Genomic DNA, 27,312 nt, shown 5'->3' with positions numbered 1-27,312 from the left:
CAATATCAAGTTAGTCTGAATGTGGATTTTGAACAAATAGCAGCATGAAATGACTTATATGACCAATTTTTCATTATGAATTTGAAACCACTTCAACTTTTTTTTTCTGTACTTACCAAGTAAAACATATCAATACAAGAAGGTGTATTTTAGCCCCTCTTGTTTAGATCCTCTCCCCACTTACATCACATACAGTGTCTGATAATTGTTACTCTATAGCTAAATTCTGTGTTGTGGATATGAATATGGGGATCTAAAGCCTGAAATTTGAGTTTCATTTCAGTAAAACCTGAAATGGAAGTGCAGCTATTCATGAAAAGAGAAGAAGAAGAAACCCCCACCCCCCACTTTTTATATATAAGAGAACAATGCAGCAGAGGTCCAGTTACTTTTCTCACAGGAGAGTAAATGCACAAGGTCCACTTTATCTGTCATCACCCCTTTTTGAGCGCTCAGCCACAGCAGTAAGTTCATTTGATTATTTTTCTGCTTGGTTTTCTGTATTTACGCAAATAATGTGTTTTTGCTTCTGTGAGTTTATGCTTTTCTTCACCAAAGCCTAATCATGATTTGTCAGATATCACTTCCTGTTACGTGCTCAGAGCAGACAGGATAAATAAGCCATTTAGGGGACAAGTTACTTAAAGGCATAGGCGCATAGCCCCACCACCAAATATTGGAGACAGGCGCATTTGTCCCACCCAAAAATTACACCATGGAGGAGAAAAATACTTGATTTTGAAAGCTTTAACTCTTGTGCTTTTATTTTGAAGTCACAACATAGTAAATGCATACTTTCATATATAGAAAAAAACTTATTATTTTTATTGATATTTATTAGATTTTGTTTTTGTTGGCCAAACAAACAGAGTTTCAAACTGTAGGCATATTTTAATAGCTGTTTTTTTTTTACTTAAGGTTGATATTAAAAAGTGAATAATTAGTTCATTACATTATTTATGAGGGTTCTTTCATGTCAGAATGCTGTTTAATTAAAAAAACAGTTTTATTGCCAGTCAGCCTACATAAATGCATATTTGAAGGATTTATGGTTTCTGATATGTGTCCCCCCCCCCCCCCAACAGTAAAATCATTCCTACACCCTTGCTTAAAGGAAATGACTGAGAAGGTGAAAGAAGGATTAGAAACAGTGGATTATCATAAAAGTGAAATGAAATTCTGCTTTTTCCGATGTCATTAAAGTTTAGTGGTGAGCCACATTCCTGAACATGGAAGGTGACAGCAGCCAAGTGGAGATGATACTGTCATCTGACGTAAATGAGGAGGCTGGGGAAAACAGCCACGGAGACCACTTATATATCGACTCAATCCGCAAACCATACGTGGCTAAAAAGTATGGATGTACACCCAAGAGCCTCTGCTTCATGGCAGGTGCTATGTTGTTCATCTTCATCATCGGTAAGAGAAGAAGTTGAAGGAAGAAGCCCTGTTTTTACATAGTGCCACATGGGCTGAGTTTCCTCAGAGGTCAGTCTTAGGCTGAGTGGATTTCTGGATTAAGCTGCACTTTATTTAAAACCGTTGTTAGATGTAAAAATAAATAAATAAATAAAATTTAAATTTAAACACAATGAAGCTGACATAAGTCAAATGTTTTAGACCCTTGTATAAACCAGTGTCTCTCCGGTAGGGACAATGTGTATGAAACTTTTTGTCTGCAACATGAAATTTTCCCATTTTTTTGTGTGAAAACTTACCAAGTGTTATTTTAATATCTGAAAAGCTTGGCTGAACTGTGATCCTGCTTTCATCTGAGCAACACTCTGTCAGGATTTGACATGCAGCACTCACACATGGATACAGGTGCTGTTTCTTAGGAGGTCCAGGAATGCCTTACTGTGTGTGTACTGGTCACTCAGTGGTATTTCAAAAGGCTGGCTGTGTTGTCCAGGCTGTAAGGTTTGGTCTAGTCTTAGTTCTGTTGTCTTTCCTCATTAGTAATTGTTTCCTTGTTTGAAATCACTGCTGCTTTCAGGCTACTTGATTGGCTACCTGGTTCATCGCAATAAGGATTTGGCTCCCACCTGTGCACTCTGCTCTCAGTTTTGAAGACACAGTTGTTGCCCATGAGACCGGTGCTGCTCCCCTCATGGACTGGGATGATGTGAAAAAGCTCCTTGCTCAAAAACTGACTGCACCCAGTTTGGACACTGCCCTCAGGTGAAACATCACGCACTGCAGGACTGCACACATTTTGTTATATGAAAAAGTGAGTAACCTGTTTTTGGCCTCTGTTCTTTTTCCTGTTCTGTCACAGTGACTTTACCAGCAGCAGCCACCAGGCTGGTTCTCCTGGTGATGAAAATCTGGGAAACAAGGTGCTTAAGAAGTTTAAGGAGTACGGCATGAATACCTGGACTGAGGAGCACTTTGTCAAGGTTCAGGACCCCCCAGCTTCTGGATACAACAGAATAGTTTTCAAGAACGGGTCAGAGGAGCGTCTGAGGGGATTCTTGTCCTACAGTGCCCAAGGAACTGCAACGGTAATCAAAAGGCTAAATTATATACAGAGAAAAGGATACAAAATGGACAGGAAAAAAATGCAGTGATTATTTTTCTTTTGTGTGGGTCCAGGGTGCAGTGCTGTATGCCCGTTATGGGCAGGAAAATGACTTCAAACAGCTGAAGAACATGAACATCAACATGAATGGCAGAGTCATGCTGGTCAGAGCTGGAAGGATCAGCTTTGCTGAGAAGGTGAGAAACACCTGTGCTAGAACATTATTCAGAGAGGAGTAATGTTTCCTGGGGTAACTTAGTAATATCTGTGAAGGTTATCTGTTCTTAAGTCCACTCAAATCTGCCATGTGTGTAATTTATAAGTAATTCCACAGCAAATTACCAGTTTCTGTGATTATTAGAGTGTAAATCAGAATCTTCCGTCCATCCATCCTCTTATCCTGTTCAGGGTCGCAGGGGGGCTGGAGCCTATCCCAGCCGTCATAGGGTGAGGGGCGGGTTACACCCTGTACACCAGTCTGTTGCAGGGCTAACACAGAGAGACAGACAACCATTCACACCTGTGGGCAATTTAGAATCTCCAGTTAACCGAACCCCAACAACAACATGCCTTTGGACTGTGGGAGGAACCCCACACAGACACGGGGAGAGCATGCAAACTCCACACAGAAAGGCCCGAGCCAAGGTGGATTTGAACTCAGACCTTGTAGCTGTGAGGCAACAGTGCTAACCACCACGGTGCTGTCTGTGATTCATTCATTTACTTATGTGGGTTCAGTGTGCTTTTCTTCAGCCTCTTTCCTACATGAGAGCTATGGAGGCTCATTGGCAGTGAAAAATAAAAGCATTTTTGTGTAAATTCAGGAGGACAGGCAGACTCTATTCATAGAAAATCTTTTTTCAGCTATTTAAGTTTTCATTGACGTGATTGTCGCCCCTTTTACATTAGTCTTCCTCCTAATTCACTCTTGCAGAAGTTGATTGTGTCATGTGTTTTTATGACTGCGTGCTGATATCAGCGATCGTTTGGCATTCTCTGCATTTTCCATGTGTTACAGGGAGTAGTGGCTGCCAGTTGTGGACTGTCATGCACAAACATGATCCTTCTTAGCTAAGAGCAAATCACCAAAAACAGCAAATGTAAATGGTAAAAGATTGATCCTAAAATAGTCCTGTGGTGGGATTTCTTGTTTAGGTACAGATTTCCACAAAGCTTAGAATACGAGGAGATGCTGTAATATTTCTTGGTAATATTTCTCACATCCTTTATGGGTTATTGTGCTAAGATTGTAATATAATTGGAGTATCTATATAATATTGAGCATTTTGGGGACTCGACTGGATTTGCTAGCAGTTACAGTATGTTCTCTTTTGATCACAGAATTGCTCATTCGGGCCATCACTGAGATATTAATATGTTTCCAGTGCTTGTTACACATTAATATCTCTACTTTTTCCCCCTGTTTAAACTGGAGCAGTTAGATATAATTTAACCAGAATGTTTTTATTTCACTATTCACAGATAATATATAATTGACTGATGTTTGCCATTAAAGATTGTTTGTATTTTCCTTTTTCTGTGGAACCCAACAATCACACACACACAGCCTTGTATGCCATTTGCCACGTAAATGACCTTGTATTTGCTCAACTAAAAATCATTAAAGTTTGGAACTGAGAAATTGTAAAGCATGGTGAGATGGCGACGGTGACTTTGAAAAGGTTACTAATATTAACATTGGTTGCGTAGGTGGGAGTTTCTAAATCTCAGGAGATCATACCAGTAGTGTTATTTCAGTACAAAGAGGGTTTGACCTTCCTTTTTCCATAAAATGTTTTATGCAAATTATTTTGCTGTTGCTGATCTTTAACCTTCCATTGCCTTGTTTCTTCTTTGTTTACAGGTGGCCAATGCAGCCAAAATGAACGCCTCTGCTGTGCTGATCTACCCAGACCCCACTGATTACTCCATCGGAGAGGACACTCCACTTTATGGTCATGTGAGTGGGAGCTTTTTTTTTTTTTATTTTATTAAGTAAAGCAACCTAAATCATAACCACCATCATAGTTTAGTCATTGTTTTGGTGACAAATGTTTGGTTAAAATTACCTTTGAAAGTGACGCCTGCCATTAACTTTAAACAGATAATGTTCTTGAGGTTTAGAAGGCTGTACCTGTCCACTCAGAGCTCATCTCTCCAGCTAAGCCTTTTCTGTTTCCCACAGGTCCACATGGGTTCTGGGGATCCCTACACCCCAGGCTTCCCCTCCTTCAACCACACCCAGTTTCCACCTGTACAGTCTTCAGGCCTGCCAAATATTTTGGCTCAGACTATCACAGCAGGCAGGGCAACCAATATTCTGAGGTAAGGCTCACATTTACTGTGAACTGACGTCAGAAAGGTTGTCAAAGCTTGTAATAGAGCACCAATAAAGGATTCATGTGTATCTGCATCCTACAGGCAACTCAAGGGTAGATCTCAGCCAGATGATTGGGAGGGCATGAACAGACTCGGAGACGAGAGCGACGTTATTACCGTGGAAGTCAACAACGTTTTTACTGAGAAAAGAATAAATAACGTCTTTGGAGTCATTAAAGGCTTTGTGGATGCAGGTACCACAAAGATGATTAATGAGAGAGATGCTGCAGTCAGAGGTTAGTTTCCTGAGAACAGTGTGAATGATGAATGTCCTCCCACTGTCTGCAGATCGATACGTGGTCATTGGTGCCCAGAGGGATGCGTGGGGCCCGGGTTTTGCAGCATCCACCGTCGGCACCAGCGTGCTTGTTGAGTTGGCACGTTCCATCTCTGACATGGTGAAGAACGGTGAGTACCTGCTGGAAGCTGATGTTTGGTTTTTAATGTGTGATTGCGTCAGGTTGTTGAGTGATGTAATAGTGATGGAGCTGATGAACACTTCACATCAGAAGCTAATGAATGTCACTGAGCAGCTAAAGAAGGCGCTGGCTTCATGTGCTTTATGAAATGTGTCCACTGTGACAGATGGATTTAAGCCGAGGAGGAGCATCGTGTTTGCGAGCTGGAGTGCTGGAGAATATGGAAGTGTTGGTGCCACCGAGTGGTTGGAGGTAAGAAGTGCATGACAAAACTTTCGATTGGCTGCATTTTTCCTTTCCTCAATAATAATTATGAATGTTTGTACTCTGTTTCATATGCATCCATTTATTTTGGATATTTTTTTGTTCCAGGGTTATTTGTCCTCTCTGAGCATGAAAGCCTTCACCTACATCGACCTGGATGGCATTGTGACAGGTAAGCACTGCCATGGTTGGAGACATCTTGTACAAGATACACACACACACACACACACACACACACACACACCATCATTTTAGTTTTCAGGAACAATAAATATTTGTGGTCTTGTTTCAGGTCGGAACGGATTTAAAGTGGCAGCCAGTCCGTTGCTGAACAGCCTGATCCAAAATACTCTGAACGAGGTAACACCACAGCTGATCTCTTCAGTATAATTAATTCTATTGGTTAGTGGTGGGCGGATCGATCCAAATATGATCAATACCAGTGTAATGAGATCGATACTTTAGCTTCAGTTTCTCTCCTGTATGCAGTGCTGCAGTTTCATCAAAGATGCAAGCTGACTAAGTGCTGCTCCTGTCACAGCACAGAGCAGGCACACTTTGCTCCTCCCCTCCCCGCAGTGTGTGATGTTATACCATCACGTGACACGTAACATATTTTACTTGCGGGGGGAAAAAAGGGATTTGTCAGCACTCCCTTCCGGCCCCGCCCCCTACTCCAGGCCAGGGATTTGATGTCAAAAATATAAGACATTTAAATTACTTTTTTGATATTTTTTTTTCCCCTTTCAATTAAGAGTAATTGGACAAATGTCAAAAGTAACTTAAAGGGCCAAATTGTCTTATTTTTGACATCAAATCGTGGGCCAGAAGTAGGGGGCAGGGCTGGAAGCATAAATGTTTTTTATAACGTTGTGGAGTGATAATTTTGTACAGCTTGTTTATTTAAGAAAAAATCCAGAAAATTGGTGAATGAAGCGATCTTTTTATTACTTTTTGTATTTTACTTTCTGAACAATCTACTTTTTTTTGGGGGGGGGGGTTAATTTGTTCTTGAGTGATCATTTTGTACATTTTATTGAAGAAAAAAAAAATCCTTACATTGGAATGTATGGGGAAAATTGTTTTGTTACTGTTCTAATTTTTCAGAACAAAAGTTTTTATTTTGATAAAGTATTTTCTATTTACTGGGGTTACGTTAATTGGCTACTCTAAATTGCCTATAGGTGTGAATGAGAGCGTGAGTGTGAAAGGTTGTTTGTCTCTCTTTGTTAGCCCTGTGACAGGCGGGCGACCTGTTCAGGGTGTACCCTGCCTCTCGCCCTATGACAGCTGGGATAGGCTCCAGCCCCCCCGCGACCCTGAACAGGATGAGCAGAAGCGAATGGATGGATGGATGGATTTTCTATTTACCTATAGAAAATAGTACAATACAAGATTTGGTATGAGATCGATACCAAATCTCGCAGTATCACACACCACGGTAGCGCCGGTCTCTGGCTGCATGACCGCAGATGCTCGTCTCTGGATGAGTAATCTGGAACGAACATTTCTTTGTGTGCCTTGTGCACAATGACAATGAGTTGAATCTAACATCTAACCACTACTATTGGTCAGTTTTGTTTGAACTTTCCAAAAGTTAAAGTATCTGTTTTGTCCTTAGGTGATGTACGACAAGGACAAGTCTCTTTTTTCTCAATTTGGAAAGGGTAACTGGGAGTCTAGCATGTGAGTCTGTCCATTCAAAGATAACAAAGTATAGTCAGTGATTATATCAGTTTTCTCTTTAGCATGTAGCCTCATTCTCACTCTTCTTTCATGTGTTTGATTTTAAGCATGGAGCCTCTGAGGTTGGACAGTGCTGCGTATCCTTTCCTCGCCTTTTCCGGCATTCCCTCAGTCGCTTTCAGATTCCACTCTGGTTATTCAGTAAGTGAATTCTTCTGTACTACAAGTTCAAAAAAAAAACCTAGTTCTGAACCCTTTTAAATTTGTACATGTGAGCGTAATTCTCAAATCCTCTCGGTATTCCCCCTCAGGACTACTCGTACTTTGGCACAATGCTGGATACCCGAGAGAACCTGAACTCTGTCACAGCCAGCCAGGTTCCTCAGCTGGCTGTGAAAGCAGGCCAGTTTGCAGGTCACATAGCGCTGAGGCTGGTCCATGACCATCTGCTGCAGATGGACCTGAAGAAGTACGACCAGCTCATACGTCGTCACGTGGTTAAGATTAATACGAAGGTCAAGGCTGTTCAGAGGGTGAGTGCTCACCAGTGTTCTTCTAAATCAACATAGTATTTACCTTGTTGAGAGTGAGCTGCAGAAACAGTAACTTGATCATTGCCACTTTGTGACTTGTTTTTATTAGTGCCATTTCACTTATCAATCCTTTAGCCTGGTTACTGCTTTCATCATAGAAATCAGAGATGTGGTCAGAACTTCATGTCCAACTTATCAAACTGAGTTTAATGAAAGGACTAAACCATCCCTGTATGTTTGTGTGCTTCCAGATGCAGCCCCAGCTGTTGCCCAAGGCCCTGACAGTGCAGTGGTTGATCATGGCCTCTGGCTCCTACAGCCGTGCCTCTCGAGGGCTGGCAGCCGACATTCAGAACAGCGACCTGGAGGACATCGAGATGTGTCGCATGATCAATGATCGCATCATGACAGTAAGGGTTTTAGGAATTAAGAAAAAAAGAACACCTGCCATAGTGAAGTGCCAAAGGACAAAAAATATTTTTAAGTTGCCTGGTAATGTGAAACTGATGGCAGCCAATGAAACAGACTTTTTTTTCTTTGTGTGGTTTTAGCTACTTTTGGGTCATATTTTAAATGGGATACATCACATTTTAATTTATTACTTTAATTCTTATGCACAATAAAGTGTAACTGCCAGCGTAGGTAGTCTTCACTCTCTGCTTCCTGCCTTTTAAAGGATGGGGTGACGCTGTGACTTTATCCAGCTCCTTCATGACGTTCCTCTTGTCGCTATAGGTGGAAAGGAACTTCCTGTCACCCTACATTTCTCCCAGAGACAGTCCCTTCCGTCACATCCTGCTGGGCTCCGGCCCCCACACCCTCGAAGCTCTGTCCAGCCACCTCGACGCTCTGAAGACTGACGACCCCGGGGCAGACGCCGAGCTGTTCCGCAACCAGTTTGCCCTGGCGACCTGGACCATTCAGACCTGTGCTAACTCACTAGCAGGGGACATCTGGTCGCTGGATAATGAAATCTAGAAAAGTCATTTCCCCCCCCTGATTCATGGTTTGGCCCTCTTATTCCAACTGTCAGTGTGAAAACCAGTATGCTGTTATGATTAATCACCAGGCTTTGAATGGACATCTACATCATTCATCACACCTGTTACATAAGGTTCATTTCCCTTTTTCTAAAATTCTCTTAAAGCCAAACATGATATGATACCTGGTGATATAATGTAAGCCTTCCGCCTTAAAACAAGGAACTCTGACCCACTTTGAAACAATTATCTTGAATTTGAACATGTGGTATTTAAATATCACAGTCTTGAATACTTTGGTGCTAGTAATTGCTACAAATATGGTAGTATTACTTTGAATTGGTGTTACCTCTGAATGAGTTGGATGTAATGCTTTCCCCCCAGTACAGTATCAGGTCAGAATCACAGCAAAGCCTGTGTTTGCCAGCTCAGATTTTTTTAATATAAGTGCTCAGTATAATAATAAGCTACTGACTTTGCCTCATGGTAAACAAACTGCTGGTGTTTCCACTGCTGCTGCAGCCTGATGTTTAAACCTGAGCTGGTTTATATTGGTAGCTACAAAAGTCACTGTGCTGGATTCTGTTACACAACTCAGATTCAGAAGTTGCTGAAAGGACTGCAGATTTATTATATATAAAGTCCTAATTATATGCAACATTTAAAGAAAAAAAAAATGATCTGAATCAAATATGAAACATGCATTTTCTGATATCAGAGTTAATCTGTGCAGACCTCTCAAAGCAAGGGAGGTCCTCAAGCATGTGGCACTGAAACAGAAACCATATGTCTATTTATTGTGTTATTTATTTATCAGTGGCAGGGTTCACTATAAATAGTTTTTTTTAAATCACCTTTTTATATAAAAAAATAATTATCGGGAGCAGTGACTTCCATAATTATGACAGTTATACTGTCGAAATGACAAAAGCAGCATCTGCTAAAAGAAGTGTACATGTGGACCAACAGCTGGTACACAACTCTGAGGCCCCCCCCCCCTTCCTTCTCTCAACTGACACCGAACTGGTCTCTGAGCAGTGCCAGCTCACACATCAACCTAACTTACCTCTGGACAGCTTACCTGTACCTGTCCTTTGGTGCATGTACACTTCTCATCTTGATGGCATTATCGGGAGCAGTGACTTTCATAATGTGAAAAACAGAAGGTAGTTTTTGCCTACCAGTGTGTGCCATATCGGAGGCAGTGCCCTCCATATTTCACTGTAGGGGTGGATTGTTTTGTTTTTAATTATCGGGAACAGTGTTTCCCATAATGTGTGTATATACAGTACAAAGCTACACGTTTGCATCTTTGCATCCAGTCTGTGGTTCCATGCTACGTTCTTCGGCGTTCCCCTTGAGCTTCCTTTCAGACAAGATTGGCCCTGAACTTCTGATCACAGATCAGAATCTGTGTTATTAGTGAGGCCAAGAAACTGATGTGTTTAGTGAGATGGTCTCATTTGAATCAAATACTGGTCTGGTGTGGTCTCTTCTTTGCATATCGTCACCCTCTTAAAAATAATGTCCTAAATCATTTTTTGTTTCAGGTTTAAGACAGAAAACGGAACCAAGTATTGAAAATATGATGATCTAGGCCAAAATTAAACTTTTGTTAAATGACTTAGGCCATCATTTTAAGAGTGTGATTATGTGGAAGGCATTTTCATTAAAAGTAAAATGCATAATGTAGTTCCAGGCAATGTGGTCCAGTATTTCCATAATCAGTTCCCACTCTGCGTTTATGGATTTAGTTTAATGAATGAAAGTACATTGTACCTTTACTGAGATTTCCTTTGTGCCTTTTCTTTGTTTGTTTTGTGTGATAGAGCAGAGTTTCTACATAGTGGAAGAGGTTTTGGAGGAGGAATATTTGGATTCTTTTAGTTTCCGTGTATTGGAATTCTGCTCTCCTGTTTCTGGAAGTATACATTTTACTGGTGTTAAAACAGAGCTGCTAGACAGAAAACAAATGGATGTGGATGGATTTCAAGTTACAGAATAGTTTTCAGTCCAAAATCCATCTGACCTTTGTTGTAGTTTTAACAAACCTGTTAAAATTCTGTTAACCATTCATGCATTCATTGAGTGATTAAATTGATCTGTTGGGCTACAATGAGGCAAGTTCTCAAAATTGCACCTCCATTTCCAGCAGCTTGCTGTTCACCTGGTTAAAAAATTGGTAGTTATTGGACAGAGAAAATAAATTAAAACTAACAGTCATTTAAACAATTTTCAAAATGAACAATTTCTTGTGCTTTATTTTCCCTCTTTGTTTCAAACTGTGCACACATTTGTTAAGCTTTACATTTTTGTTTCTGCAATAAACAATCACAACTATTGGAGTCTTGGTTTCATTATTAACTTGCAATAATGTGTAATTGCTGTCAGTGTGTTTCGTTTGGGGGTTTTCTGGTAGCTTGTATGACAGGCTACTATTAAAGCTCTAAATGCCACACTGTTGTATCTTAGCTTATTTTAGTTCCACCAAACTGAACAATTTTGAAGCATACATGCTGTGACAGTGGGGGATGCTCATATATTCATATGTCCAAAGGTTCAGATAATGAGGTCAGAGTATGAAGTCCTGTGAGACAATAATGGTTGGCTTCTACTCTTGGCTCTGTGTGATGTCAGAGCAGACCTCCAAAATACGGTTACCTCAGATACCGAACTCGCTGTGAGCACAACAGCCCCACATCTGTCACGTTACCCTTATCTGATTTCTTTTTTCTTACTGCACTACGAACTTCAAGCATGTTTAAACAAGAACACTAAATGAATGAAATGTAATACTAAAAGTAAATACTGCTCAGAGAGTGAGCTGCCTTGGTGGAGGTTGGTGCTCCTGGAGAGCTTTTTTATTTGTTTTTGCTTTTAATTTAGGCTACCTACCTACTTGTGTGCACTTAAATGCAGCTTCACTGTAAATGTGCTGGAATAGGTTATATTATACACACACATGCATATATGTATGCATGTGTGTGAGAATCAGGAGCTATTGGAATGCTACTACACATGTAACCCCTTTCACTGGGGTTACATGCATAGTAGCATTCCAAGAGGACGTGGGACCTATGGATTCTTCAACACCCAAGATCTGGACCACCATCAAAACAACTAGTGTCTCTAGTGTTCCAACAGCCACAAGAAGCACTCCTATGGCAACTAGAGATTGATGAGGTACACAATCCTGTGGTAAGGAGGAGCCAGGATGTCAAGTCAGGGGGGTCATCCCCACACTCTGAGACTGGGTACCAAGCCCCAAAAACAACTGGTATGTTGAATGCTGGAGCAGCTGACCCAAAAGTGAGAATCCTGGTTAAACTAGACTCTCCACTGCTGATTAACAAGACTATGTGAAATACCCTCTGAAAGTCTACTAAAAGACATGAATGCAACACTATGGACAATCCCTACTGCAACCATCACTGTACCAACCACAGCAACAGTGATCCACGCTTGGCTATAAGATGAACAGCCACAACGAACAGTACCCTCAATGGAGAAGACTAGGACCATAGATCAAAACACTACAAAAACTAGCAGGCAACTAGCAGGCCTTGGTTAAATAGTGCTACCAGAGAAATCAGACAACTAGACAAGCTGAATGAAAATGGAAAAAAGATAAGTGTCATGGTCCTGGGCCGATGGCCCAGTGTTTTGTGTTCTCTTGATTCTGTTTCAGTTATTTCTCTTATGTTTATTATTTCTCTTTTGTATTCCTGTTTATTTCTAGTCCCTTGTGTTTCCCTGTGTCAGGTCTGCATCTCTGTCCAGTGTTTGTGTGCCAGTCCCCGTATCAAGTCTGCGTGTACCTTGTTTAGTCACTTCCTGTTTTATTTTGACAGTCTTGTGTTCCCCGTGCTTTGTGTTTAGTTTTGCTTCCTCTGTATTAGTTTCATTTGCGTCACCTGCTGTGCCCTGGTGTTTCCTCTTGCCCTTATTATCTAATGTGTATTTAAGCCCTCAGTTTTTGTCTGTTCTTTGTCACGTTGTCATTGTTGCTCCCAATTCTGTGTGTCACCTTATTCCTCCTCTGTTTAGGTCTAGCTCCAGGTCCAGTCCCAGTGTAGGTTCATTTTTGTCTTTTGTTTCAACACCTAAATAAACCACTTTAAGTTCACCCTCTGCCTGAGTCCTGCATTTTGGGTCTAACGCCTCCAGCCACACAGCCTGACACGACAATGAGCTCCAGGTGTCTTTTATTGCACTCAAAGAATCCCTGAAAAACTACCAAAAAGCTGTTAAAGCAGCAAAAACAAAATACCTCTGAGATTGTCTAATAACTACCACAGACCACATATTTTATTTAAAGTTATTAAGTCTGCTCTCAATCCTCCTGATGCTCCCTCTTTTGTAGTGTCTACAGAGATGTGTGAAAATTTCCTGAGATTCTTGGTTGACAGGGTTGCTAACATCAGGTCTAATATCAATCCTCCTGTCATTGACTCATTTGTTCACCCATCTACTTCTGCCACTTTTGACCACTTCGAGCCTGTTTCCCTCTCTTTATTGAACCACATAGTCTGCCACTTAAAACCCACGAGCTGTCCCCTGGATATTATTCCATCTCAACTACTAAAAAAAATGTCTTTCATACTGTGGGAGCAAGCGTTTTGTCTATCATAAACAGCAGTCTAATTTCTGGTCACGTCCCTGCTAACTTTAAACATGCTGTAGTGGAACCTATCCTTAAAAAACAAAATCTTAACCCTACAATCTTACCCAATTTCAGACCAATCTCCAAACTACCTTTCCTCTCTAAGGTTCTGGAAAAAGTTGTTTTTCTGCAGCTCCAGACTTTTATTTAGATTAAAAAAAAATATTACTGAAGTATATCAATCTGGATTTAAAATTCACCACAGCACTGAAACCATTCTTTTAAAAGTACTGAACGACCTCCTAACTATTACTGACTCGGGGGATTCTGTAACGTTAGTACTCTTGGACCTCACTGCTGCCTTTGATACAGTAGATCATAGTATCCTCATATTTAGATTAGAGCATTATGTGGGAATCAAAGGAACAGCACTTGAATGGTTTAAATCTTACATAACAGAACTTTTGCAGTTAGGCTGGAGACCATATCTTCCTTAAAAATCCTGCTTACTTGTGGGGTCCCCCAGGGGTCCATTCTTGACCCACTTCTTTTTTCAATCTACATGCTCCCCTCAGGCTCAATTTTTAAGAAATATGGCATACAGCATCATTGCTATGCTGATGATTCCCAGATCTACTTGCTGCTAAAACGCAGATCTATGAGTCCATTAAAGGCCTTGCTGAATTGGTTAGAGGATATCAAGATATGGATGGCTTCAAATTTTCTTAGCTTGAATGACCAAAAGACAGACATCATTGTTTGACATTCATCAGCAAAGCTGACATCCATCATGGACAACCCCCATCACCCTCTGCATGAGACCGTGGGTGAGCTGAGCAGCTCCTTCAGTCAGAGACTGAAACATCCTCGCTGCAGGAAGGAGCGCTTTCGCAGGTCATTCATCCCAACAGCAGTTAGACTGTATAACGCATCATAATGTCTTGAGTCACATGGACACTCTACCTCCTCTGCCATCACTGTATCCATACAGTCCAGATACATTTTATTTATTACACTCACCCATATATTGCATACCGTGTATGCTATGTACCTTACCGGCTACAGATGTATATAATATTTTGATATCTGTATATAGTGTTTTGATGTGTGTATATGTGTGTATATGTAAAATGTGTGTATTGACATTGATATATATATTTATGTATATAGTGCTTATGTATATGTGTATAGTTTTTTTTGCTATTTTATTTTATTCTATTCTATTTTAATTTTAGGTTAGTTATTTGTTCTTACTCATCCTTTTCATTTTTTCTCTGTACTGAGCTGCTGTAATGCGCAAATTTCCCCGTCGTGGGATCATTAAAGTTTTATCTTATCTTTGTGTTTGGTACCCCTGACCTCCATGATCTCAGCCCTCTAAAGCCTTTCAATAAACCCTTTGCAAAAAATCTAGGAGTGATTTTTGACAGCAAATTGACCTTTGAGAAGCACATCAGTGCTGTCGTCAAATCGAGCTTCTTTCATGTCTGACTTCTTGCAAAGATGAAACCTTTTTTCTCGCCTTTGAAAGAGCAATCCACGCCTTTATCTCATCCCACCTTGATTATTGTAATAGCCTCTATTCAGGTGTCAGTCAATTGCTCCTTCATCGATTACAATTGGTCCAAAATGCAGCAGCACGTGTATTGACTGACACTCGCAAACGGGACCATATATCTCCCATTTTGGCTTCCCTACACTGGCTCCCAGTGAGTTTTAGAATCAATTTTACTTGTTTTTAAAGCTTTGCATGGCATTGGTGGCCAAAGTAGTGACATTCTGTACTCAAGTAGAAATACAAGTACTTGTGTTACAAACTACTCTGGTAAAAGTTGAAGTAAAAGTTAAAAAGTACAGGCTCTGAAATCTACTCAAAGTAAGAAAGTAAAAGTAGCTCCTTGGAGGACGTTTCTACCTTTCTTCCATCTTTCTCCATCTGAGTGAAGTTATCGCTCATTCTTTGCTGACCCTTAAAATACAGCAGCTGTTCTTTTAGCTAGCAGACACACTGTGTGACAAACTGCAGACACTATTTTTTGTCCTTTACGTTTTCTGTCATTTATTTTCCTCACCGTTCCGGCGTGCAGCCTCTATGTGAAGCGCAACTTCCTCTTGCTCTTTCCGGTCTCCGAGCGAGCGAGCGTTGCAGGAGCCTCTCCCTCTACCGCAGGGGTAGGGAAGTCCAGGCCTCGAGAGCCGGTGTCCTGCAGGTTTTAGATGTGTCCCTGATCCAGCACACCTGAATCAAATGACTGAATTACCTCCTCAGTCTGCAGTCAAGTTCTCCAGAGTCCTGCTAATGACTTCTATATGTGATTCAGGTGTGCTGGATCAGGAAAACATCTAAAACCTGCAGGACACCGGTGTTGTGCCAAAAAGTGATCGTCTGCCAAAAAGTGATTTCCGGTAATTGCCGGAAAATGATTGCCTGTATTTAAACTGTTGTAAATTACTTGCTGATCTATAATCTGCGGGAAATATGTCAAACATATCTCTCGTGAATGATATCAAGTCATTTTGAGCGAGAAACAACATTTCTGTTACAAGGTAGAAGCTGCAATCAGTTTTTGGCAGCGACTTTTATTTATCGGGGTAAAAACTGTAATTTATCTTAAAAATGTCTTATTAAAGAGAAATCTGGCCAAGAGGGCAGCAGAAAACCCAACAAATATAACATTACACTCTATGAAGATATTTTAAGTGACCAAAGAGGACTGGATTTATTATAATGTATAATAATGAGTCATAAACGTACTTGAAAAACAGGTCATTTCTTAATTTTATATATAAGCCCTTCATAAATCATACTGACTACATCCTATTCACCAATATAAGCAAAGACATTATACATATAAGCACATAGAAACATCGGAAATCACTTTATGGCAGACGATCACTTTTTGGCACAACACCGGCTCTCGAGGCCTGGAGTTCCCTACCCCTGCTCTACCGTGTGGGGTGTCTGTTCCCTCCTTCCCGCCCTGTTGTTGTGATTTCCAAGAAAAAGACGCTCACAATCAAAAGCCGGCTCCCGCACTGACCGGAAATGCAAACGTTTCTCAGACGCATTAAAAATAAAGTGACGAGCTTGTTTTGAAAATGTGAGAAGCAGAAAGTACAGATACTTGTGTAAAAATGTAGGGAGTAAAAGTAAAAAGTTGTCAGAAAAATAAGTACTCAAGTAAAGTACAGATACCTGAAAAATCAGTACTTCGTTACTGTCCACCACTGCTTAGTACCCTCTTATGCCTACACGTTCCTGTTAGGTCTTTGAGGTCTGCTGAGCTAATGCTCCTTTCAGTTCCGAGGTCAAGGCTGAAACACAGAGGAGATCGAGCTTTCGCAGTTGCCCCGAAATTATGGAATACACTGCCTCCTCACATCAAGACCTCCCCAACAGTTGACATTATTAAAACCCCGTTGATAACTCAATTTTATTCCATGGCTTTTACTGAGTCCTGATATGTTATTTTAACTATTTTATGTTTTTGTTTTAACTGATGCTTGTGTTATGTTTTATGTACTGTGTTGCTTTTGTACAGCACTTTGGTCAACTGTTGTTGTTTTTAAAAAAGTGCTTTAGAAATAAATTTGACTTGACTATGAAGTCAGCCAGGTATCAGAGCAGCAGAAACTTGTGATGGAAAGAGTATAGTGCCTAAGAAGTACAACAAGCTGTTCGTATCTGAGGCCTTAGAGACTCACAGCCTTGGCTAACTGCTTGAAGAGGTATACCAGAGACACAGGAGCCAGGAGAATAAACCAGATATTCTCCACTGAACCATCCAAGGTATACTCTCAGTGGCAGGGGAACAATATGAGAACACTAGGATGATGGTGTGGTGATTGAGAGCTCAACACTTTTACAATTACAACCCCCACCCGACAAAGCCTCCCTCTGTCAAGGCTCAGCAAGCAGGTGGACTCAAAACGCAGAACTCGTGGCTAAAAGTTCAAATGTTTATTTACAGTTCTAATAATAACAGAACAGGGTGAGTTTTCCAGATGATGAGTTCCAACACCACTGAACAGGTTAGTCCATTAACTGCCACTCTCTCCCACAAACAGGCAGGGGTCCGAGTCACACAGAACAGGTTGGTCCAAAAACAAACTTCTCACTCTCTCTCCACTCTCTGGGAATACCAGGGAAATCTGCACAGGTAAAAATACACAGATTTCATCAAAAGACACTTCAGACAGGTATGTAAAAGAGCCAACATCACTAACATGAGTAGTACAACAATCCAGCGTCAAATGAAGGTCACTCACTCCTCTGCTTAATGAGCAGTTGGCAAATGAGCAGATTGCAAACAGGTGTGCTACGCAGCAGAGCAGAAACCTAGGAGGACCCCCCCCCCACACACACACACACACACACATACAGAGGAGAGAGAGAGCAATACAAACAGTGACAGAAAGAATACATCAGCCTGGCTGGCTGGCAGAAAAATGACACCCTGGGAATTTCACCCAGAGAATATCTAGTTCGAAACTGCACGAATTACCAAACACATGGAGACAGAGATGCAGTTAAAGTCATAAGAAAATTAGTTTATTGACATTTATTTAAAAAAAAAAAAAAGAAAAAAACATGAAATAAAAGAGAACTGTCAAACCAATTACTGTACACATTTACTGTTTATCAACTCAGAGCTGCAGCTTACCAGGGAGTGAATGGGATGCCAGATGAAGAGATGTCCAAAAAAGTCATCAATTCACACGTGCATTTCACCTTTACACACACTCACACTGATGTGCAGCTCAAACAAGGGTGCATGAAAGACCACAGCACCAGCAATGACACCCATTCACCTCCACTTTATGCCTTCACCATCTGAATAAAACAAAAACACAAAAATTATTAATCTACCCAAAACATGAAACCATCAAATTCCCCCTTTCTATAGTCTACCCAACTGCAGAAACACACTGGTGCTCCATAGCTCTAAAAGGGCACGTGGTTTTGCTGTCGTGATGGGGTTGGTCATAGAAGATGCTGGCACAGCAAGAGACAGGTTTGCCTGTGGAAGGAGCTCAGGAGTAGTTTGAGTCACTGACACTGGTTTAGGAGATTGTAAAGCAATCAACAAATTATGTTCTGATGGTGACGTTTCTATGTCAGACGGACTACTACTTGGAGCTGGCCTTTCTGATGGTATTTCTGCTCTTTAACAAGGCATGAATTCACTCATGAACATCTCCAGCAATGGGGTCCTGCAGAGGTCAATAACCTGCATCAGTACCATGTGGAAACTCCTGTCAAGCATCACAGTGGCTAAAATGAACAGGCACTTGGCTCAATACATGAGCGGGACCCAAAAAGGAACTGGCAGAAGCATCGTTCATGTCCCTGCATGACTCCAGATCCCAACCTCAGCAGCAGCCAGCCCAAGCAACCTAGTGGATAGCCATACCATTATAAACCCTCCAGGGCACCCTCTGCTGGGGGTAGTGGGGTCTGACATTAGCTGTTGGGGCAGCCAACTGTTGGTTGATGTAGCAGCTTGTAGCCCTGCCACCAGATCCTACTTAGCACAGTGGGAAAGACTGTATATAAAGGATGGAGTACAGCTGAGAAAATTCGGTTGAACTTGAATTCAGAAAGCTTCATCTTCACAGTGTTACTCAGTCAATATCAAGTTAGTCTGAATGTGGATTTTGAACAAATAGCAGCATGAAATGACTTATATGACCAATTTTTCATTATGAATTTGAAACCACTTCAACTTTTTTTTCTGTACTTACCAAGTAAAACATAACAATACAAGAAGGTGTATTTTAGCCCCTCTTGTTTAGATCCTCTCCCCACTTACATCACATACAGTGTCTGATAATTGTTACTCTATAGCTAAATTCTGTGTTGTGGATATGAATATGGGGATCTAAAGCCTGAAATTTGAGTTTCATTTCAGTAAAACCTGAAATGGAAGTGCAGCTATTCATGAAAAGAGAAGAAGAAGAACCCCCCACCCCCCACTTTTTTATATATAAGAGAACAATGCAGCAGAGGTCCAGTTACTTTTCTCACAGGAGAGTAAATGCACAAGGTCCACTTTATCTGTCATCACCCCTTTTTGAGCTCTCAGCCACAGCAGTAAGTTCATTTGATTATTTTTCTGCTTGGTTTTCTGTATTTACGCAAATAATGTGTTTTTGCTTCTGTGAGTTTATGCTTTTCTTCACCAAAGCCTAATCATGATTTGTCAGATATCACTTCCTGTTACGTGCTCAGAGCAGACAGGATAAATAAGCCATTTAGGGGACAAGTTACTTAAAGGCATAGGCGCATAGCCCCACCACCAAATATTGGAGACAGGCGCATTTGTCCCACCCAAAAATTACACCATGGAGGAGAAAAATACTTGATTTTGAAAGCTTTAACTCTTGTGCTTTTATTTTGAAGTCACAACATAGTAAATGCATACTTTCATATATAGAAAAAAACTTATTATTTTTATTGATATTTATTAGATTTTGTTTTTGTTGGCCAAACAAACAGAGTTTCAAACTGTAGGCATATTTTAATAGCTGTTTTTTTTTTTACTTAAGGTTGATATTAAAAAGTGAATAATTAGTTCATTACATTATTTATGAGGGTTCTTTCATGTCAGAATGCTGTTTAATTAAAAAAACAGTTTTATTGCCAGTCAGCCTACATAAATGCATATTTGAAGGATTTATGGTTTCTGATATGTGTCCCCCCCCCCCAACAGTAAAATCATTCCTACACCCTTGCTTAAAGGAAATGACTGAGAAGGTGAAAGAAGGATTAGAAACAGTGGATTATCATAAAAGTGAAATGAAATTCTGCTTTTTCCGATGTCATTAAAGTTTAGTGGTGAGCCACATTCCTGAACATGGAAGGTGACAGCAGCCAAGTGGAGATGATACTGTCATCTGACGTAAATGAGGAGGCTGGGGAAAACAGCCACGGAGACCACTTATATATCGACTCAATCCGCAAACCATACGTGGCTAAAAAGTATGGATGTACACCCAAGAGCCTCTGCTTCATGGCAGGTGCTATGTTGTTCATCTTCATCATCGGTAAGAGAAGAAGTTGAAGGAAGAAGCCCTGTTTTTACATAGTGCCACATGGGCTGAGTTTCCTCAGAGGTCAGTCTTAGGCTGAGTGGATTTCTGGATTAAGCTGCACTTTATTTAAAACTGTTGTTGGATGTAAAAATAAATAAATAAATAAAATTTAAATTTAAACACAGTGAAGCTGACATAAGTCAAATGTTTTAGACCCTTGTATAAACCAGTGTCTCACCGGTAGGGACAATGTGTATGAAACTTTTTGTCTGCAACATGAAATTTTCCCATTTTTTTGTGTGAAAACTTACCAAGTGTTATTTTAATATCTGAAAAGCTTGGCTGAACTGTGACCCTGCTTTCATCTGAGCAACACTCTGTCAGGATTTGACATGCAGCACTCACACATGGATACAGGTGCTGTTTCTTAGGAGGTCCAGGAATGCCTTACTGTGTGTGTACTGGTCACTCAGTGGTATTTCAAAAGGCTGGCTGTGTTGTCCAGGCTGTAAGGTTTGGTCTAGTCTTAGTTCTGTTGTCTTTCCTCATTAGTAATTGTTTCCTTGTTTGAAATCACTGCTGCTTTCAGGCTACTTGATTGGCTACCTGGTTCATCGCAATAAGGATTTGGCTCCCACCTGTGCACCCACTGCTCTCAGTTTTGAAGACACAGTTGTTGCCCATGAGACCGGTGCTGCTCCCCTCATGGACTGGGATGATGTGAAAAAGCTCCTTGCTCAAAAACTGACTGCACCCAGTTTGGACACTGCCCTCAGGTGAAACATCACGCACTGCAGTACTGCACACATTTTGTTATATGAAAAAGTGAGTAACCTGTTTTTGGCCTCCGTGTTCTTTTTCCTGTTCTGTCACAGTGACTTTACCAGCAGCAGCCACCAGGCTGGTTCTCCTGGTGATGAAAATCTGGGAAACAAGGTGCTTAAGAAGTTTAAGGAGTACGGCATGAATACCTGGACTGAGGAGCACTTTGTCAAGGTTCAGGACCCCCCAGCTTCTGGATACAACAGAATAGTTTTCAAGAACGGGTCAGAGGAGCGTCTGAGGGGATTCTTGTCCTACAGTGCCCAAGGAACTGCAACGGTAATCAAAAGGCTAAATTATATACAGAGAAAAGGATACAAAATGGACAGGAAAAAAATGCAGTGATTATTTTTCTTTTGTGTGGGTCCAGGGTGCAGTGCTGTATGCCCGTTATGGGCAGGAAAATGATTTCAGACAGCTGAAGAACATGAACATCAACATGAATGGCAGAGTCATGCTGGTCAGAGCTGGAAGGATCAGCTTTGCTGAGAAGGTGAGAAACACCTGTGCTAGAACATTATTCAGAGAGGAGTAATGTTTCCTGGGGTAACTTAGTAATATCTGTGAAGGTTATCTGTTCTTAAGTCCACTCAAATCTGCCATGTGTGTAATTTATAAGTAATTCCACAGCAAATTACCAGTTTCTGTGATTATTAGAGTGTAAATCAGAATCTTCCGTCCATCCATCCTCTTATCCTGTTCAGGGTCGCAGGGGGGCTGGAGCCTATCCCAGCCGTCATAGGGTGAGGGGCGGGTTACACCCTGTACACCAGTCTGTTGCAGGGCTAACACAGAGAGACAGACAACCATTCACACCTGTGGGCAATTTAGAATCTCCAGTTAACCGAACCCCAACAACTGCATGCCTTTGGACTGTGGGAGGAACCCCACACAGACACGGGGAGAGCATGCAAACTCCACACAGAAAGGCCCGAGCCAAGGTGGATTTGAACCCAGACCTTGTAGCTGTGAGGCAACAGTGCTAACCACCACGGTGCTGTCTGTGATTCATTCATTTACTTATGTGGGTTCAGTGTGCTTTTCTTCAGCCTCTTTCCTACATGAGAGCTATGGAGGCTCATTGGCAGTGAAAAATAAAAGCTTGGACAGCATTTTTGTGTAAATTCAGGAGGACAGGCAGACTCTATTCATAGAAAATCTTTTTTCAGCTATTTAAGTTTTCATTGACATGATTGTCGCCCCTTTTACATTAGTCTTCCTTCTAATTCACTCTTGCAGAAGTTGATTGTGTCATGTGTTTTTATGACTGCGTGCTGATACCAGCGATCGTTTGGCATTCTCTGCATTTTCCATGTGTTACAGGGAGTAGTGGCTGCCAGTTGTGGACTGTCATGCACAAACATGATCCTTCTTAGCTAAGAGCAAATCACCAAAAACAGCAAATGTAAATGGTAAAAGATTGATCCTAAAATAGTCCTGTGGTGGGATTTCTTGTTTAGGTACAGATTTCCACAAAGCTTAGAATACGAGGAGATGCTGTAATATTTCTTGGTAATATTTCTCACATCCTTTATGGGTTATTGTGCTAAGATTGTAATATAATTGGAGTATCTATATAATATTGAGCATTTTGGGGACTCGACTGGATTTGCTAGCAGTTACAGTATGTTCTCTTTTGATCACAGAATTGCTCATTCGGGCCATCACTGAGATATTAATATGTTTCCAGTGCTTGTTACACATTAATATCTCTACTTTTTCCCCCTGTTTAAACTGGAGCAGTTAGATATAATTTAACCAGAATGTTTTTATTTCACTATTCACAGATAATATATAATTGACTGATGTTTGCCATTAAAGATTGTTTGTATTTTCCTTTTTCTGTGGAACCCAACAATCACACACACACAGCCTTGTATGCCATTTGCCACGTAAATGACCTTGTATTTGCTCAACTAAAAATCATTAAAGTTTGGAACTGAGAAATTGTAAAGCATGGTGAGATGGCGACGGTGACTTTGAAAAGGTTACTAATATTAACATTGGTTGCGTAGGTGGGAGTTTCTAAATCTCAGGAGATCATACCAGTAGTGTTATTTCAGTACAAAGAGGGTTTGACCTTCCTTTTTCCATAAAATGTTTTATGCAAATTATTTTGCTGTTGCTGATCTTTAACCTTCCACTGCCTTGTTTCTTCTTTGTTTACAGGTGGCCAATGCAGCCAAAATGAACGCCTCTGCTGTGCTGATCTACCCAGACCCCACTGATTACTCCATCGGAGAGGACACTCCACTTTATGGTCATGTGAGTGGGAGCTTTTTTAAAATTTTATTAAGTAAAGCAACCTAAATCATAACCACCATCATAGTTTAGTCATTTAGTCATTGTTTTGGTGACAAATGTTTGGTTAAAATTACCTTTGAAAGTGACGCCTGCCATTAACTTTAAACAGATAATGTTCTTGAGGTTTAGAAGGCTGTACCTGTCCACTCAGAGCTCATCTCTCCAGCTAAGCCTTTTCTGTTTCCCACAGGTCCACATGGGTTCTGGGGATCCCTACACCCCAGGCTTCCCCTCCTTCAACCACACCCAGTTTCCACCTGTACAGTCTTCAGGCCTGCCAAATATTTTGGCTCAGACTATCACAGCAGGCAGGGCAACCAATATTCTGAGGTAAGGCTCACATTTACTGTGAACTGACGTCAGAAAGGTTGTCAAAGCTTGTAATAGAGCACCAATAAAGGATTCATGTGTATCTGCATCCTACAGGCAGCTCAAGGGTAGATCTCAGCCAGATGATTGGGAGGGCATGAACAGACTCGGAGACGAGAGCGACGTTATTACCGTGGAAGTCAACAACGTTTTTACTGAGAAAAAGATAAATAACGTCTTTGGAGTCATTAAAGGCTTTGTGGATGCAGGTACCACAAAGATGATTAATGAGAGAGATGCTGCAGTCAGAGGTTAGTTTCCTGAGAACAGTGTGAATGATGAATGTCCTCCCACTGTCTGCAGATCGATACGTGGTCATTGGTGCCCAGAGGGATGCGTGGGGCCCGGGTTTTGCAGCATCCACCGTCGGCACCAGCGTGCTTGTTGAGTTGGCACGTTCCATCTCTGACATGGTGAAGAACGGTGAGTACCTGCTGGAAGCTGATGTTTGGTTTTTAATGTGTGATTGTGTCAGGTTGTGAGTGATGTAATAGTGATGGAGCTGATGAACACTTCACATCAGAAGCTAATGAATGTCACTGAGCAGCTAAAGAAGGCGCTGGCTTCATGTGCTATATGAAATGTGTCCACTGTGACAGATGGATTCAAGCCGAGGAGGAGCATCGTGTTTGCGAGCTGGAGTGCTGGAGAATATGGAAGTGTTGGTGCCACCGAGTGGTTGGAGGTAAGAAGTGCATGACAAAACTTTCGATTGGCTGCATTTTTCCTTTCCTCAATAATAATTATGAATGTTTGTACTCTGTTTCATATGCATCCATTTATTTTGGATATTTTTTTGTTCCAGGGTTATTTGTCCTCTCTGAGCATGAAAGCCTTCACCTACATCAACCTGGATGGCATTGTGACAGGTAAGCACTGCCATGGTTGGAGACTTCTTGTACAAGATACACACACACACACACACACACACACACACACACACACACACACACACACACACACACACACACACACACACACACCATCATTTTAGTTTTCAGGAACAATAAATATTTGTGGTCTTGTTTCAGGTCGGAACGGATTTAAAGTGGCAGCCAGTCCGTTGCTGCACAACCTGATCCAAAATACTCTGAACGAGGTAACACCACAGCTGATCTCTTCAGTATAATTAATTCTATTGGTTAGTTTTGTTTGAACTTTCCAAAAGTTAAAGTATCTGTTTTGTCCTTAGGTGATGTATAACAAGGACAAGTCTCTTTTTTCTCAATTTGGAAAGGGTAACTGGGAGTCTAACATGTGAGTCTGTCCATTCAAAGATAACAAAGTATAGTCAGTGATTATATCAGTTTTCTCTTTAGCATGTAGCCTCATTCTCACTCTTCTTTCATGTGTTTGATTTTAAGCATGGAGCCTCTGAGGTTGGACAGTGCTGCGTATCCTTTCCTCGCCTTTTCCGGCATTCCCTCAGTCGCTTTCAGATTCCACTCTGGTTATTCAGTAAGTGAATTCTTCTGTACTACAAGTTCAAAAAAACCTAGTTCTGAACTCTTTTAACTTTGTACATGTGAGCGTAATTCTCAAATCCTCTCGGTATTCCCCCTCAGGACTACTCGTACTTTGGCACAATGCTGGATACCCGAGAGAACCTGAACTCTGTCACAGCCAGCCAGGTTCCTCAGCTGGCTGTGAAAGCAGGCCAGTTTGCAGGTCACATAGCGCTGAGGCTGGTCCATGACCATCTGCTGCAGATGGACCTGAAGAAGTACGACCAGCTCATACGTCGTCACGTGGTAAAGATTAATACGAAGGTCAAGGCTGTTCAGAGGGTGAGTGCTCACCAGTGTTCTTCTAAATAAACATAGTATTTACCTTGTTGAGAGTGAGCTGCAGAAACAGTAACTTGATCATTGCCACTTTGTGACTTGTTTTTATTAGTGCCATTTCACTTATCAATCCTTTAGCCTGGTTACTGCTTTCATCATAGAAATCAGAGATGTGGTCAGAACTTCATGTCCAACTTATCAAACTGAGTTTAATGAAAGGACTAAACCATCCCTGTATGTTTGTGTGCTTCCAGATGCAGCCCCAGCTGTTGCCCAAGGCCCTGACAGTGCAGTGGCTGATCATGGCCTCTGGCTCCTACAGCCGTGCCTCTCGAGGGCTGGCAGCCGACATTCAGAACAGCGACCTGGAGGACATCGAGATGTGTCGCATGATCAATGATCGCATCATGACAGTAAGGGTTTTAGGAATTAAGAAAAAAGAACACCTGCCATAGTGAAGTGCCAAAGGACAAAAAATATTTTTAAGTTGCCTGGTAATGTGAAACTGATGGCAGCCAATGAAACACTGACTTTATTCAGTCATATAAGGGGAAATAAAACTCAGCTAAAGCTAACAAATTTAGTTGATTTCACAATCTGCTATCTCAGCTTTTGATTAATGGAATTTATGATTTTTGTGTGGTTTAGCTACTTTTGGGTCATATTTTTAATGGGATACATCACATTTTAATTTATTACTTTAATTCTTATGCACAATAAAGTGTAATTGCCAGCGTAGGTAGTCTTCACTCTCTGCTTCCTGCCTTTTAAAGGATGGGGTGACGCCGTGACTTTATTCAGCTCCTTCATGACGTTCCTCTTGTCGCTATAGGTGGAAAGGAACTTCCTGTCACCCTACATTTCTCCCAGAGACAGTCCCTTCCGTCACATCCTGCTGGGCTCCGGCCCCCACACCCTCGAAGCTCTGTCCAGCCACCTCGACGCTCTGAAGACTGACGACCCCGGGGCAGACGCCGAGCTGTTCCGCAACCAGTTTGCCCTGGCGACCTGGACCATTCAGACCTGTGCTAACTCACTAGCAGGGGACATCTGGTCGCTGGATAATGAAATCTAGAAAAGTCATTTCCCCTCCCTGATTCATGGTTTGGCCCTCTTATTTCAACTGGCAGTGTGGGATAATTTTTGTATGGTTTTGTATGTTTTTTTTTTTGTATCTTTATCTATACCATTGTTTTATTTATGTTTTTACATTCCTTTGATGTTTTAAAATACTGTTCTTTGATGGTTTAAATCAAGATGCTTCTCACTAATAATGATCATAAGCATACATTGGATTATTGAAATGTTTTTGAATAAGGACACTATTGATTTGAGTGACTACTGTTCCGAAGGAACTACTGATTATTGTCCTGACTGACTATCGATTTCATTTGGTTTTGATTATACTGTTTGATTTATTTTGTCTTATTTTGATTATATTGATTGAAAACTGTTGATTTAAATGGTGTGCTTTATGACTGTCTTCATAAAGCATGTAGGCACCTGTCACGTAAGAACCTCTCAGCAGAACACTAGAGACAGAAGGTAAACTCAAAACACAGCTTTATTACTGGAAACAGGGCGGCAGCATAACATAAATAACATAACGTAAA

The 27,312-nt window shown here is 41.1% G+C and overlaps 1 protein-coding gene and 1 pseudogene across 2 annotated transcripts; both read left to right on the top strand.

The window, feature by feature from the left end:
• The first annotated feature begins 1,214 nt into the window (after positions 1-1,214).
• Positions 1,215-10,999, top strand: LOC115795486 (transferrin receptor protein 1-like; annotated as a pseudogene).
• Positions 11,000-20,227: 9,228 nt separating this feature from the next.
• On the top strand, positions 20,228-27,077 carry LOC115795487 (transferrin receptor protein 1-like). 2 transcript variants are annotated; one of them, XM_030751432.1, is made up of 16 exons: positions 20,228-20,432; positions 21,010-21,196; positions 21,296-21,521; positions 21,613-21,735; positions 23,412-23,507; positions 23,737-23,876; positions 23,973-24,124; positions 24,219-24,338; positions 24,515-24,600; positions 24,721-24,784; positions 24,947-25,014; positions 25,108-25,172; positions 25,280-25,373; positions 25,481-25,702; positions 25,954-26,112; positions 26,532-27,077. In XM_030751432.1, the coding sequence occupies exons 1-16, from the start codon at positions 20,243-20,245 to the stop codon at positions 26,772-26,774; spliced, it is 2,235 nt and encodes a 744-aa protein (XP_030607292.1). In that variant the 5' UTR covers positions 20,228-20,242; the 3' UTR covers positions 26,775-27,077. The 2 variants fall into 2 exon arrangements, with proteins under 2 accessions (XP_030607292.1, XP_030607293.1); XM_030751433.1 differs by lacking the exon at positions 20,228-20,432 and adding an exon at positions 20,811-20,837 and having other exon boundaries at positions 26,532-27,075.
• The last annotated feature ends 235 nt before the right edge of the window (positions 27,078-27,312 follow it).

Source organism: Archocentrus centrarchus, chromosome 17 (genome assembly GCF_007364275.1).
Source record: "Archocentrus centrarchus isolate MPI-CPG fArcCen1 chromosome 17, fArcCen1, whole genome shotgun sequence".
In the NCBI taxonomy this organism is placed as follows: domain Eukaryota; kingdom Metazoa; phylum Chordata; class Actinopteri; order Cichliformes; family Cichlidae; genus Archocentrus; species Archocentrus centrarchus.
This window is presented reverse-complemented; position numbering and strand designations above follow the sequence as displayed.